The 13,916-nt window shown below is 43.4% G+C and overlaps 1 protein-coding gene across 1 annotated transcript in view; it reads right to left on the bottom strand.

The window, feature by feature from the left end:
* Positions 1–13,916, bottom strand: part of LOC127395557 (neuronal acetylcholine receptor subunit alpha-7-like) — a 62,284-nt gene that overhangs the window by 34,169 nt on the left and 14,199 nt on the right. Inside the window, exon 2 of the mRNA XM_051642698.1 lies at positions 10,629–10,768. Within this exon, the coding sequence (XP_051498658.1) occupies positions 10,629–10,768 (140 nt within the window). The remainder of the gene's footprint in view (positions 1–10,628; positions 10,769–13,916) is intronic.

The following is a 13,916-nucleotide window of genomic DNA, read 5'->3' as shown; positions in this document are numbered from 1 at the left end:
TGTGCAGAGGGAATTAAGGTTAGTTGTGAGAATGTCTTTTCTCCCAGGAGAAAATCTGAATAATTCACCACACTGCTTTTCCTGTGCAAAGTTTCTGTCTCACATGGCACTCTCAGACTTGGAGAAGACCTTCCATCTGTGTTTGGCAGGCTCTCAGTTCCCAGCTCTCCCTGCAGCAAAGCAACCAAAACAGCCCTGGTAAGATACCAGGTGAGGCTGGAGACAACTAGCTCACAGAGATGTTTTTCCAGCACTTCCCTGGCTATTCCCCTAGGCTGCAAACGTTCAGCTCAGACAAATCAATTTGTGTTTGTTATTAAAAAAAGCTGGAAAAGCTAACGCTGTTGTCACTAGCTAGTGCAACAGTTGTCCTTTAAATCCTTCCTGTCTTTATCTGGGTCACTTTCTCCCTTTTTTTTCTCCATCCTGACCCCAGTTAATCCTCTGCCCTGGATGTCTGCTTATTTCTACAGCCACCTTTGACCCATGGAGAGTGACAGAGTTAATTCGGTTTGTTCCAGGGCACATGCTGTGACATGTGGATGTTCTATTCTCATTTCTTGTCCTGCTCTCAATCCAAAGCTTACAATGTATGTAGGTTAGCCTACCTTTTGCATCACTACATGTCAGTAGGTTCTCCCTTGCCAGGCCAACAGCTAGATAAAATGTAACTGCCCTAAGACACACCTGGGTCATAGCACATGGACAAAAAAACTCAGGCCTTCCTGGTTCAGTAATCACATCACATGGTAATGTCACCCTCATAACAAGGCACTTGGTAAGAGAAGACTGACAGGTGTAACTAGTCCTTACCATCTCAAAGAGCAACAGAATTGGGAGCTGAATCAGCCATTGATTAATTGCAAGACACTGATGAGCAAAGTCCCAGATAGACTCATAACATTACGAGGCATTGGTATCCACACAGTATTTTGATCAAGAGTATCAAAAGGATTAACAAGGCTTTCAAATGTTTGTACACTCAGTCAACGACTGCAGAAGGCAGCACTTTGCATTGCAGAAGCACTCGTCTGCCCACAGCCTTCAGCTGGTTAACTAAAACTGCTTAAGCGCATTGTATGGTTGAAGTCCCACAAAACCAGACAGTTTGAGGAAAACCCAGGTTGCCTTGGCAACATTCAGTAAGCATTACTGGACAGCCTTTATATTTCAGGGGTCTCATTAAAAATTTACAATAAATGTTGCCATGGTAACATCAAGTTTTAAGAGATACCTGACTTTTAAGTACTTTACTTCAATACCTTTGTTAAAATCAAGCACCCTCAGGAGGAAGAAGGGAATCAGAGGGGAAGGCCCAGAGTCAAGGTGAAAAGCTGAGGAGAGATACAAAAATACACTGGAATAACAAAGGATGATAAAACATCCACCAACACCTGCTGAGCACTTCTTTGCCCACCAGGAAGGAGATGTGGCCAGGCCAGTGCTGTCAAGCCAAGAAGAATATAGTTAAGAGCTCATAGCTGAAGACCCTCACCCTTTTGCTTTTCTATTTTTATTGCTTGGTCCTTTTTTCCTATGAATGGTTGGAGATGATGTCTCATAAGTGTTTTTCACCTAAGGTTAAGCCATATTGCCATCTGTTGCCACTCACTTCTCCTTGAGGACATGATCTCTTGGTCCCTCTCCTGTCTTGGAGAGACAAGTGTCCCTTCACTGCAGGCAAGAAGTGCAACCTGCCTTTGGTCTTTGCACTGAGTAGCAGCAGGATGCTGCCTGTCCCCACTGCCTCTGACCACTCAGTGCTATCCTCCCCAGAAGAGCATTCTGGTGGTAGTAGCACTGCACCTCAGTCTGCTGCTGACAGCAGCTCTGTGCATGCTTGCTTTCACAGCAGGAGCTTTACATGTCAGAAGTTCTGGCCACTGTCAGATCACAATTCTTCCCTTGCAAGCCCCTGGAACAAGGAGCAATCACTTGTGGGGAGAATGGAGAGTTATGTGCTGGGAGGGACACAGTGTTCAAACTGGGACTGTGTGGGAACAGCCTGCAAACACAGTGACGCCAGCTGTGTTCCACAGGAAACTTCATGCATGGTTGTGTTGGGTCTGTGTGTGTGGGCTTTGGTATCCATGGAGAGCCCACAAGGATGGCTCCTGTGAGAAGCTGCTGGAAGCTCCCCCAGCTCCAAAATCCAGACCTGCCTCTGGCCAAGTCTGAGCCCATCAGTGATGGTCAGAACACTTCTGAGATTAACATATTCAAGAAGGGGAAAAGGAAACAGCTGGAAGACTTGCAGGGGAGAGGAGAAGGGAGGTGAGAGCAATGTTAGAGCAGAGATATCAAGGTCAGTGAGGAGGGAGCGTAGGGGTGTCCAGGGCAGACGTTCCCTTGAAGCCCATGATGAGACAGCAGATGTGCCCCTGCAACCAATGGAGGAGCAGCCTGTGAAAGACCATGGTGCAGCAGATGTGGACCTGAGGCCATGGGGGACCCTGTGCCAGTGGATATGACTGTTCCCAAAGCAGGCTGTGATTCTGTGGGAAGCGTGTGCTAGAGCAGCCTATTGCTGATGGACTGCACCTCATGGGAGGGACTCATGCCAGAGGGATTTGTGAAGGGACGGACCACAGACTGGAGCATGGGAAGACTGTGAGGAGTCCTTCCTGAGGGGAGGATGAAGTGGCAGAAAACAATGTGTGACCAACTGACTGTAACCCCCATTCCCCCTGTTCTGTTGGGGTAAAGGAGCTAGGGGAATTGGGAGTTAAGTAATTTGGGCCTGGGAAGAAAGGAAGGGGTGGAGGAAGGTATTTGTAAGCTCTGGTTTTGTTAGTCTTTGTTGTCCACTGATTCGATTGGTAATTATTTATTTATTTATTTTCCCCAGTTGCAACTGTTTTGCCCATGACCATAAATGGTGAGTGAACCCTTCCTGTCCTTTTCTCAACTAATGAGCTTTTCCTTAATTTTTTTCCTTCCTATCCCTCAGTAGAGGGAAGACTGGGAGAAAAGTCATGTAGAGCTTGTTGCTGACTGGGCCTAAACCATGTAAATGGCCAATAAAGTCTGTGGAAGGTGTTCCTTGTGAAGGCTTTGACTCCCTGTACATCAGGAACCAACCAGTTGCTTTCATATGGATATTAAAGACAAAGTTCTGGATGCAACAGCCACTGCAGGAATTACTGAACCTGTGCATTCCTCAAAGGCAACGGCAGGAAGGAGGAACAGCGGAAGAAATGCCATTTTCTGCTGCCAGCCAGAGTGTCAGAGGAGTCAGCCCTGCCGTTGTCTCATACAACTGGTGACTGAGAGTCTGCCAAGCCTACAGATTTCTGCCTTACCTGCCTTTTTGTGAACATTTTTCAATTTACACTGCCTTTGTGGTGAAAAAAGGCTTACTTATTCTTGCCTTGCACTTGTGACATGACCTTCAATGACACCCCAGGGCTATGAGTACCTGCCATAAGAAACTAGTTCAATTTTTCCAAGATGCAGCTTCACAGCAGCGCCTGAATATCAGGACTGCTCTGAAGTGTGCCACATTAGAGACTACAATACAGGTTTTGAGACTATTTGACTTCAAGTCCTTCAACAAAGACCTGCAATTTCCAGGGTCTCCCCGTCTCCACACTGCTACGGGGTTCTGGGGAGAGTGAAGGTGCTAGCTTTGTTCTAATGCTTCACAGATACTTTTCATGGAAACCCCAGGAGCTGGGTTAGAAGTCCTCACGTGGCTTTCCAGCCCAGTGATGCTCTCTGACTGTCTTGATGAACTGATGTGCATGTTTGGCTTCTGGGAGAAAGTATGTTATGCCACCTTCCAAAAAGAATTAAAATCCCAAGTCTACACGTAACATGTAGGTGGTTTATATACTCTCTAGAGTAGATAACTCATTTTGAAATAGCCTTCCATGTGTTTTGTGCACTGTTGGCAGATGTTTCAATAAAGAGGACTAGACATGAAATGTTGTCTTAAGCTATTCATTATTCATTGCCTTTTACAGTGTTTGAAAAACGGGGGGGAAGGGTGAGTTGAAAAAGGTCCCAAATAGGCCAACCCTGAGTACTTATCACGGACTCACATTCAAGCTCTCTGAAAGTCTGCCTGGGCTTTTTTTTTTTTTTTTTCCTGTATTGGCACACTGCAGTTACAGCACAGCATAGTAAGGGGTAGTAAGGGGGTATGTTCCAAAACTCAGGTGAGCTCTTAAAACCTGTGATCAGGGATAGAAAATGAGGGGAAAGGTTCCTACTGAGGAGCTGCAGTCACTGTCTCAGGAGTTACACTCAGAGAACACAGTTTTAACATTCTAAACACTTAGAAACTGAGATACAAGCTTAAAGACCACCCTGACAGCTTTGGTTTAACTGTTTTATTGCAACTGGTGGCTTTAGAAACATGAGCATTTGCAGTGCACCTTCCCCATGCCAGCAACAGTGAGGCATTGCCAGAAGGCTCTCACTGGGGACCCTGCTGTCTTTACTGGAAGGACATGTGGAAATTGTTTACCATTTCAAGCAGCCAAGTGCTTCTCTTATGCATGACTTTCTTTCCCTGCCACTGCTATTAATTTCCTGCACAATAATCAGAAAGATCTTCCTTTAAATAAACTTTGTTTCTATGCACCTTGAGGATCTGAAGTATGCTAAAAATCCTTGATGGTTCAAATTAGTTACCCAGAATTAGAGAAATATCTATGAGGTCAAGATCTAAATTCCCACATATTCATGCAACATCACACAGCTTTACTATCAGACCAGGAGAAAGTTTCTTAGTTATTGTGAAATGCTGAGGCTGGATGACCACCAAGGAAAAGGAGGGAAATCAGCCATTCATTAATTAGAGCCACAGCCATCAAGTACAGCTTGAGAGAAAATAAACTATTGAATTGCTGCTCACTAAGTTACCCTCCATCCACTCTTTGCCCTCAGCCAGGCAGAAGCCAATGAAAAAAAGCTGCAGGTAACATGCTGTTAGTTAGGGCTTCATTCTAAAGCTTCATGCGAGTGTGTGCACTAAGTAGTATTAGAATGGGAAGGGTAAAAGAATTGTATGGGAAGCCGTGATACCCATGGCACATAACTTCACTGTTTCAGCAAATTCACATGTCATGTTTAAATGGTTTAGTGAGATTGACATTTGGATAATACCTGGCACTTAGAAGGAAGCCAAAATACAAAATCATGGTTCAGTTAGCCCTGGCTTTCTTACTTTTCAACCAGGCTAATTAAGAGACTAATTTATTTAATTATTCTTCCCAGAGTTCAGAATTGGTTACAGTAAGTGAGCTTTATGACTAGGATAGAGAGTTTGGCATTTAACGTCAATTAATATGTTGTTTTATAAAACTGTCTATAATTTTTCTGCCTGGCCTCACTGAACTTGCTCTTGCAAGATGAGCCTGAAATCTCTGATGAAGAAAAACTTTCTGGAAAGATACATGGTTGGGTAGAGTAGCTCTGTACACAGAAACAGCGTAAACATAGCTCATAAAAGCTAAGCTGGAAGCTCACAAATAAATGCAAAGGTATTACTAGGAGAAGAAAAGGAAAGATACTTTAATCTAGAAGGGTTGAAAGAATCAATCTCTCTCACTATCACCTATCAATGCTTTTTCATTAAATAAAATTCTGAATACTTGCTTCATAATCCTTTCCTTATTTATTCTCTCTCCTTCACATACTCTTTCAGTCTTGAGTGGTCGAGCTTACATTGTTGAAGTTATCTATCTGTAAAAGATTTGTACAGGATGTACTACCAGGATTATGGTTTAATCTACTGAACACTGATACTATATTGGGAATAATATGTGAACAGGTGCTTTTGTATACTGGTGTATTTATATTTGTTTCCTTGAATCACTTGTCTGCTGTTCTGCTACATAACAGCCAGGGTTGAGATTTTGACATGTGGTGGTGCTGGGATGAAGGGAGGGAGGGGATGATCTAGCAGCTGTAAAGTCAGTTTAGGAAGGGAGAGGAGAATTAGATCTAGAAATTTAAGCTGTTAACTTTCTGGACATTCAGTTCACCTGCAGAACCAGCCCTAGAAAGCCTCTATTCCAGAGGATAGATGGTTAAGAGGTTGCTGACCTGGTTTGCCCCTTGGACAGCATCCAGAGCCAGCACTCTTGGCTGCCACCCTCCTCTGCCCTGCTGGCAGGACCACTGCCAGCACTGGCCAGTTCACAGCCTTGCAGCTCCTCTTGCCTCTCACTACAGCTCACAAAAGGGAAAACAGTGCCTGCTCTGCATTAATGCCTGCCAGAACAAATAAGCACATTTTCAAAAGATAAAACAGAGTTGTTTGCATAGTTGGTGGAGTTTAACAAGGCCCTTCTTGATCTTGAGGCTTGTGAAACAAAAGCTCTTACAAGCAAGGAAAGCTCCTGAGGGCATTCAGATCTGACAGAGGTTGTGTGAAGACACTGACACTATGAGGGCTGTATCAGACAGAAGGTACCGCAGGGATGGATATTGCATGCCTCCTGCTTTCTTACGTTCACCTTAAGGCATAGTGTCTACCAACAGGCAGTCTCTAGCTTTAGCAATTCTCACTCAAATGAAGAACTCACCAGCAAAGAGCTCATTGTACACCAGCTCCTGGGGACTGAGTTTGCACATCCTGCTAAATGAGGAGCAAGTCACCCAAGATATGAGAAGGCTGATAATGACATCTCTGATGTGGAGAAATGCCTGCATTTAAAAGTTGTTCTTTCACCAAAATCTTCCTCAAAAAAACCCCCAACCAACTCAAAATACAAACCAATAACAAACCACAAGAAAAACCCCAGAAAAAAACCAAAAAAAGCCCCATGAAGCAAACAAAAAAACCCCAATCCCTTCAGGGCTGTAATCCCTGAATAGATGAAAATCAGTGCAAAATAAAGCTTGACCCAAAGATTTTGATAAGTTCCTGGTAGAGAAGAAAAAAATTGCTGTGCTGCTGTGCTGCTTGTAGTGGCAACAACTGCATCTATGTGCTCAGGGAAGGAGTATGCAAACCTTTTCCCTTGTTTTCCCTGCACAGCGAGGCACAGATGGATTTTCCAGGAGAAAACCTGAATCATTGTACTTTGTTGTCCCACTGAATTCGTGTTACCTTGTCAAGCTGCTTTCCAGACCTGTCAAGAGCCTTGACACACTGCAGCAACAAAATCTGCAGCTTAAGTGGGACTGTTTGCAAACATGTCATCAGATTTGGGATGATCCTGCAGTGCTTAGAATATACAACCACTTTCCACACGGCTCAATCATATCAAAACAGTGGATACTATATATTCCAGGAATAGCATTTATTTTGGGTTGCAGCCCAAAATACAGTAAAACAATGTAATTTTTGGCTTCTGGAAGTGTAAAGCCAGTCTTGGCCATAGTTGTGCATTAATATAGTTTTTGGAATAAGTCTTTCACTTCATTTGTCTACCACAATTGTAACAAGTAAAGCACATGCCCTTCATGGCTTTGAGCATGATGGCTGACTTAGAGTACTAAAAACCACACAGATCCTGTGCAGACAAATATGTGCTGGTAGGAGCAGAAAACCCAATCCAAGCTAGTCATGTATTGAATTTTTTTTTAATGGATGTGAGGAAGTGAGATTTTAAGTAAAGTCTCTTGTCGCTACTGTTTGGCAAACCACTGGGACCTGAGAGCTGTCTTTCCTCTCCAAGCGGCAAAGTGAATCTAAATTGTCATCAGTGCTGTTCTCAGCAGGTTGGCTGCAGAAGATTTCTTTACAGTATAATATAGTATGTGTAGAAGTGATGCATCGTATGTGATGCCAGGTCTTGGCAAGGGCAAGGAGTTATTTCTGTGAGTATCAGTGGTGGAATCCTTCTTCCTTCCATGCAAAAATAAAAACAGAGACTTGTTTTTGTCTTCTTTACCTTCCTTCCACAGGGAGACCAATACAGGGTCCACTGTCTCACAACCATTGGAATGACTACTTGCAAAACATCCCAGTTGGTCCAGCAGTAATGTTGTATGTCTTGGCACATCATACTCCCCTGAGCACAGAGGCCTTATCTCCTTTGCAGGGAGCATGGTGCACAAAGTTCCCTCAGGCTGGGACCTTGCCTAGCATTCTGCTGGCATGCTGGACACACAAGTCTTTGGAAAGAACAGCTTTGTGCTTTGTTAGTGCATACACCATTGCCAAGATTGTGATGTTGTCCATCTCCCTCCCCAAGCAAGAAGCAACTGTGTAACAGCTGCTATGTCTTGTGCCAAGCAGAAAACTGAGGTTGTAGAGTCTACTCACTCCTAGCCTCCCATCTGAGTGAAGAGAGAGATACGTGCCTGGCTTGCCTCATGGTGTACCAAATAACAGAAGTTACCTCTCCTTTTTATCTTGCCTGCTACTCTTTATATCGCTGTGGCTATTACACCCTCCCTTTTAAACACACATGGTCTTCAGCAGCTAGAGCATCCAGATGCTGCAGTCTGTCCAGCAGCCACGGAGACTGAGGGGCTGTGTACATGCTCACAACCTGCTTACTTCTGGCATATTCCTGCATTGCTTCCTGATTTAGGGACCCATGGGAGAGGTGTTTTGTGGATTTTCAACATGGTTTGGTTTGTCCACACTTGATGCCACAGTGACCCTTCTACTACAGGAACTCAACTGCAGAGAGATTTTCTAGCCCTCCCCAAGGGAGGCAGGCATGGTTTTTACACCATGCAAAATAAACACTTTAGGCGAGTCTAGATGATTTTTAAATGAGTGCTGTTTGCAACACCATGAACATGGGACAAGTCAATAATGCTCTGAGCTGATTAACTTCTAGCATCTCTAGTGTGTGGAGAGATGGAGGGAAGTAAAGCTTTGTTTAAGTTTAAATTACCTGTCTTCTACTGTGGACAATCAAAAGGGAAGGGTGGAATTAATCTTGTTTTAATTAATATTGGCATATGCAGATAGAAGTGTTTAAAGAAACGCTGATTTCTTGAAGGGATGTGTTTCACACATGAACTTGAAACTCATAGAATCATAGAGTGGCTTGGGTTGGAAGGGACCCTAAAGATCATCTAGTTCCAACTCCTCTGCCATGGGCAGGGACCCCTCCCACTAGATCAGGTTGCTCAGGGCCCTATCCAACCTGCCCTTGAACACTTCCAGGAATGGGGCAGCCACAGCTTCCCTGGGTGACCTGTGCCAGTGTCTCACCACCCCCACACTAAAGAATTTCCTCCTAATGTCTAACCTCAATCTCCCCTCTTCCAGTTTTAATCCGTTCCACCTTGTGTCTTGCTACAAGTCCTCACAACTCCCCATCTCAACTGAAAAAAAGGTTTTATATAACTCCTCCTGACTGACTTTGAAAATCTACAGTCACAGCCCTAAGGCTAAAAAGTCCCCTTTACCACCTCCACCCTTCAAATTACTGCAGTAAATTGTCATCAGAGAAAGAAGTGCTGGAGCAAGATCTTTGGAGCTAAGAAAGATGCCTCTGCTAAACCTGGAATTGTCTGCTGAAATGGACTTGAAATTAGCTGGAGGATTTCTCTGCTCTTTTGTTCATGAAGAGCAGAGAGCTCCTGCCATGAATGAGTGACCTTAGTTGAGAGTCCTGATCTCTCTCTTCCAGCTCAATGCAGTTGCTAACATTTCAAAACAGAAAGCTGCTGCCTGCCTCCAGGAGCACCACAGCTGGCTGACCTGCCTCTTCTTGTATGGCATGATGCTGGAGGGCTAGACTTTCAGGGTCCCACATACCCCTTCAGGGAAAGCACCTGGTGTACTGTGCATTTTCAGAAAGACTCCGAGAGCTTTGAAAAGTTTAAATATTTGAGGTGTGTGTGAAATTGGCTTTTCACTGCACAAAGGTTTGCACTTCTTTGTCTCTCTTCGCTGTTCCCTCCATGGCAGTCACCATGTGCTGGAAACCAGCCCATAATTCTGAGTTTGGAAAGGGTAGGATGAAAAAAAGAACACTAACATCTTCAGCTTTTTGCTCCATTGACAGGATGAAAGTGGTCAAAATTGTTCTCCTGGCTTTTTTTTCTATGTAGAAGAAATAAATTATATACATATATACTACAGTTTTTCATCCAGAACTCTCTTCATGATGAAAAAAGGGATATGGAATTTTATGTCAAAATTTTTAATGGGTCAAATCACCAATTAAGAAAAAAACATGTTGCAATTAGTGGTCTGTGTCTCCAGGTTTTGCTTTTATATATTTCTCACCTCATCTCAGGGCAGGCTCCTTTGACTGTAGTGCATGGCAAAGACACGATGGGAGAAGAGGCCAATGCCATTATAATGTCTAAGGAAAAAAGTGTAAATGCAGTGATGCTAGCTTTGAATGCTGCACATGGTCTTCAGTTATTGCATCCTGTAAGGCTCTGAGAAGAATGTATCATTAATAATTTGTAGTAACACATGGTTTCTAATTTATTAATCTTTTTTTCTGATTAAATAAAATGGGAAAAACTACATAATTAATTTATTTGCTGCTCATGTTGCCACAAAAATGGCTGTGCTCTTAGGAGAATATTAACTTCTCCAAAGTACTCCAGCATTTAGGGAGGATGGTGAGCCAAAGACAGTCTGCTTTTATCTCTGATAGCCTGATTAAGAGGAAAAGTATGGTCCCTACATGAGGGGTGAGATTTGTTATACCGAATGGATGCCATAAAAAGCAGAACAGCAAGTAACTTACCACGTCAATTATCTGCAGCAAAGAAAGCTGGAGCTCAACTACAAGGGGCTGGGAGTCATTCATTACCGGTCGCTCAAGACGATTGTAGTTTCTCAGCAGTTCTCTGTACAAGCGTCTCTGGCTTTCACCCTGCTGAGAGACTGTGGGAAGAAAAAGGAGACATCTGTCATTCAGGCTGATCACTGAATGGCTGTCCCCATTGTAGCTCTGTTTTTTTCAAAAACCTCTCTTAATAGGTTTGTAATTTGGAAGTAGTTACTAATAAAATCCCAAAAAGTATTCACTAGAGTGTAACAGACACAACTTCTCTGCTTATGTGACTGATGAGGTCTTAAAAAAAAGCTAACTACTAACTCTAAATCATTACTAGCACTCAAACTGTAAAGTCTCTGAGGCTCTGAATACATGTACCCCTAACTTGGTGCCCCTCTTTTCTCATGTTCAGCGGAGATGTAGCTCCAAAACCATCAGATAGCTTCCTTGGCAGGCAGTCAGAGTGGTTTTATCTGCTTGTTCTTACTTCAGAGATACTGGCTGCTGGAAGACAGTGCCGATATTATCAGGACATACTGTGTGTTTACACAACATAAGTAACAGGTATTCTTTTTTCTTCAAATGATGTATCAGGACCTTTTTTGTGCTCAGGAAAGAGTAACAAGCCTTCTTCATACTCTCTTTGGTTTTGTGTGACAGTCTTTCCTGGCCTTTTTTTCTTCTCATGGCAGCACACTCTGTTAACACCTAATGAGGTGGTGGTGTGAAGGCTGGAGTATTTGACAGGTATGTATAATTATATTAAACTTACGGTGTTACATGCTTAACTTGGCTTCCACTGGGAGCAGCCTCAGCACTGAAACTGTCATGTAAACACATTAGCATGTTAAATACTAAGCAGAATTGCAGTCTGTGCTTAAATTGCAAGATACCTCTGTTCCCCACTTTTGAGGGGGCTCTGGAGAGCTACCTAAACTGTGTGAGTACGTTTTCTTCCCATTCCACAAAAACTATGGAAGAGGCAGGGTAGCAGTGATGGCTTGGGCCTCTTCCTGTGAGAGGGTGAGCATTTGTGGGCACACACTGCCCAGGAGCATGAGTCCTCCAAAACAGTGTAGGTGTTGTGCTCTGGTCAGTGGCAGTCTGAGCTCTACCTAAGAGCTGTATGTGAGAGAATGAGGGTCATGGGCTGCAGGTGCCCTGAGGCCAAATCAGTCCTGTCAGCATGAGTGAGTATTCCCTGAACTGTAGAAATCCAGTCCCTGGCAGGCAATCTGTACTCTAAATTATTATTACTGTGGACTGAAGCATGTTTTATCCACTGCAGCTCGCCATCTCTGTGTGTGACTTTTTTTAACTCTTGAGCAGAACTCTGCACAGTGAGACCAGGACTCCTCTCACAGTGGTTAGGATTAGTGTCTTTTTGACAGTGGAAACAAACCAAAACAACCAGTTCTGCCTGCCCCAGACTCTTACTGTGCTCAGCAAATGTTGCAAGCCTGGAACAAGCTGCTGTCCAAAAAAGCAGCCCTGCCTTTTAAAGCTAATAATAAATTTAGTTTATAAATAGTTTATAAGTTCGTTTAATTCCTGTTCTTTTCAGTTTTCCTCATACTAAAGGGAGCTTTGTGGCTTTCCAATATGGCAGTTCCTGAGGAACAAAGAGGAAGAGTATTTTTTTATTATTTTGGTAAGTTACACCAACACATCATCTTTATGGACCCTCTCTGCTGCTGTGTAATACATGACATGATCATGGGGATCCAGAGGAACAAATGTAATCACTGCTAACACATCAGTATTGGATACTATTTTTTCACCATCAGCAAAGACAAGCTCTGGCCACAGCATCTCTCCTTCACCAGCTCAAGCAAGCTTTCCCTCAAGGCAGTAATGTAAGTCCTCTGGTATGGCCTTAGTACTTGCTTTCCAGTGCCTCAGCAGAACCCAACTCCCTTGTAAGATCCTTACATGGAAAGGAAACCAAAGAAAATAAATACACATTGCTCTATGGGAAAAGGCTCTGTCTTTTGAGCAAATCTGCTCTCCTTCCACTCACCTGCCTACCCCACCACTTCCACCCCACTATATTCCTGTGCTTTAGGGAAAAAGTAACTGCCTGCTCTTGAGTACTTATGCAGTATTTACCTTTAACCTTATTTTTAAACTATCTGCCTCAGCCTTTAGCAGGGAAAAATGCCTTTCACGAGTCTCTGGAAGTCAGCTGGGCTGCTAAAGTGCCCTGGTACCATTGCTGTCATGGTGCATTAAAGCAACCCCCAAAGGAGGTCTGACTTGAAGAGATCTGAGCATAACTCTTTGCTGTGTGCTTTGGGAAACTGTCTTTGGCAGTGTGTGCTTTAACTGTGCTGCAAACAGGCCCCCTTCCCTGTGAAACTTCATAAGCAGAAGTATCCTACTACTGAAATTTTGCACCTGGTTTTACATCCCTTCTTCAACTCTTTGCTCTGTAATGCAATCTTATTACTTTGTGATCTCCTGTATCCAGAGTTGTTAACATAGCTTTAGTTGATCTATTCTTAACCAGCTGAGCTGGCATTGGTGACCACTTGTTTGTGCACTGCATGGTTTTGCTTACAAAACTATATAGATTCAGAAACAGTGGAGCCTTTGGGGGGTCTTGGCAAATAGCCATGGCAGCTGTTAGTACCCTAAAGACCTGGCTAGTCTGATCACTCTGCCATCTCTTTGCTACAGCTGCTTTGGAGAAGGAACTGAGATCAGCGACAAGTCAGATTTGTATTTTCACAAACTTTTTCTTCAAATTGTAATCTACAAATACTTTATGTTTCATACTTCAGAGAGATTTCTGCCTTTTTTCCTCTCTAATGCTTGCGCTAATGCATTGTGACACTACAACTCTGTGTGCTAAATGGACTGCTTGCTGGTGATGGGGAAGTCTGGATCTCTCAGGAGTAGTGGTAGAATAAGCTTTACCACTATCCACCACTCAGTCACAGAAAACTACCCAAAAGCAGTGGCACTGTTTCATCTTTTAAACTAGGATGGAAGCTGGATGTCAATATTTAAAATTGCCAGGTCAGTCTCCTAAAAGCAATGCCATGCTTACTTGCCTATGTATGTTACAGGAAAGTACAAGTAACTGGCAAGGGGCACGATGTTTTCTAGACAACGGATCTTTCAGCAACAGAGAGTCTTTTGTGTCCTATTGCCTCATGGAGTGTCCCCCTTGTTTCTGAATTATCTTTGAAGCAATAGGAAAACATAGATTCTCATTAAAATTTGAGGAAAGAACTGCTTATGTTGTTTAAC

This window comes from Apus apus, chromosome Z (genome assembly GCF_020740795.1).
Source record: "Apus apus isolate bApuApu2 chromosome Z, bApuApu2.pri.cur, whole genome shotgun sequence".
In the NCBI taxonomy this organism is placed as follows: domain Eukaryota; kingdom Metazoa; phylum Chordata; class Aves; order Apodiformes; family Apodidae; genus Apus; species Apus apus.
This window is presented reverse-complemented; position numbering and strand designations above follow the sequence as displayed.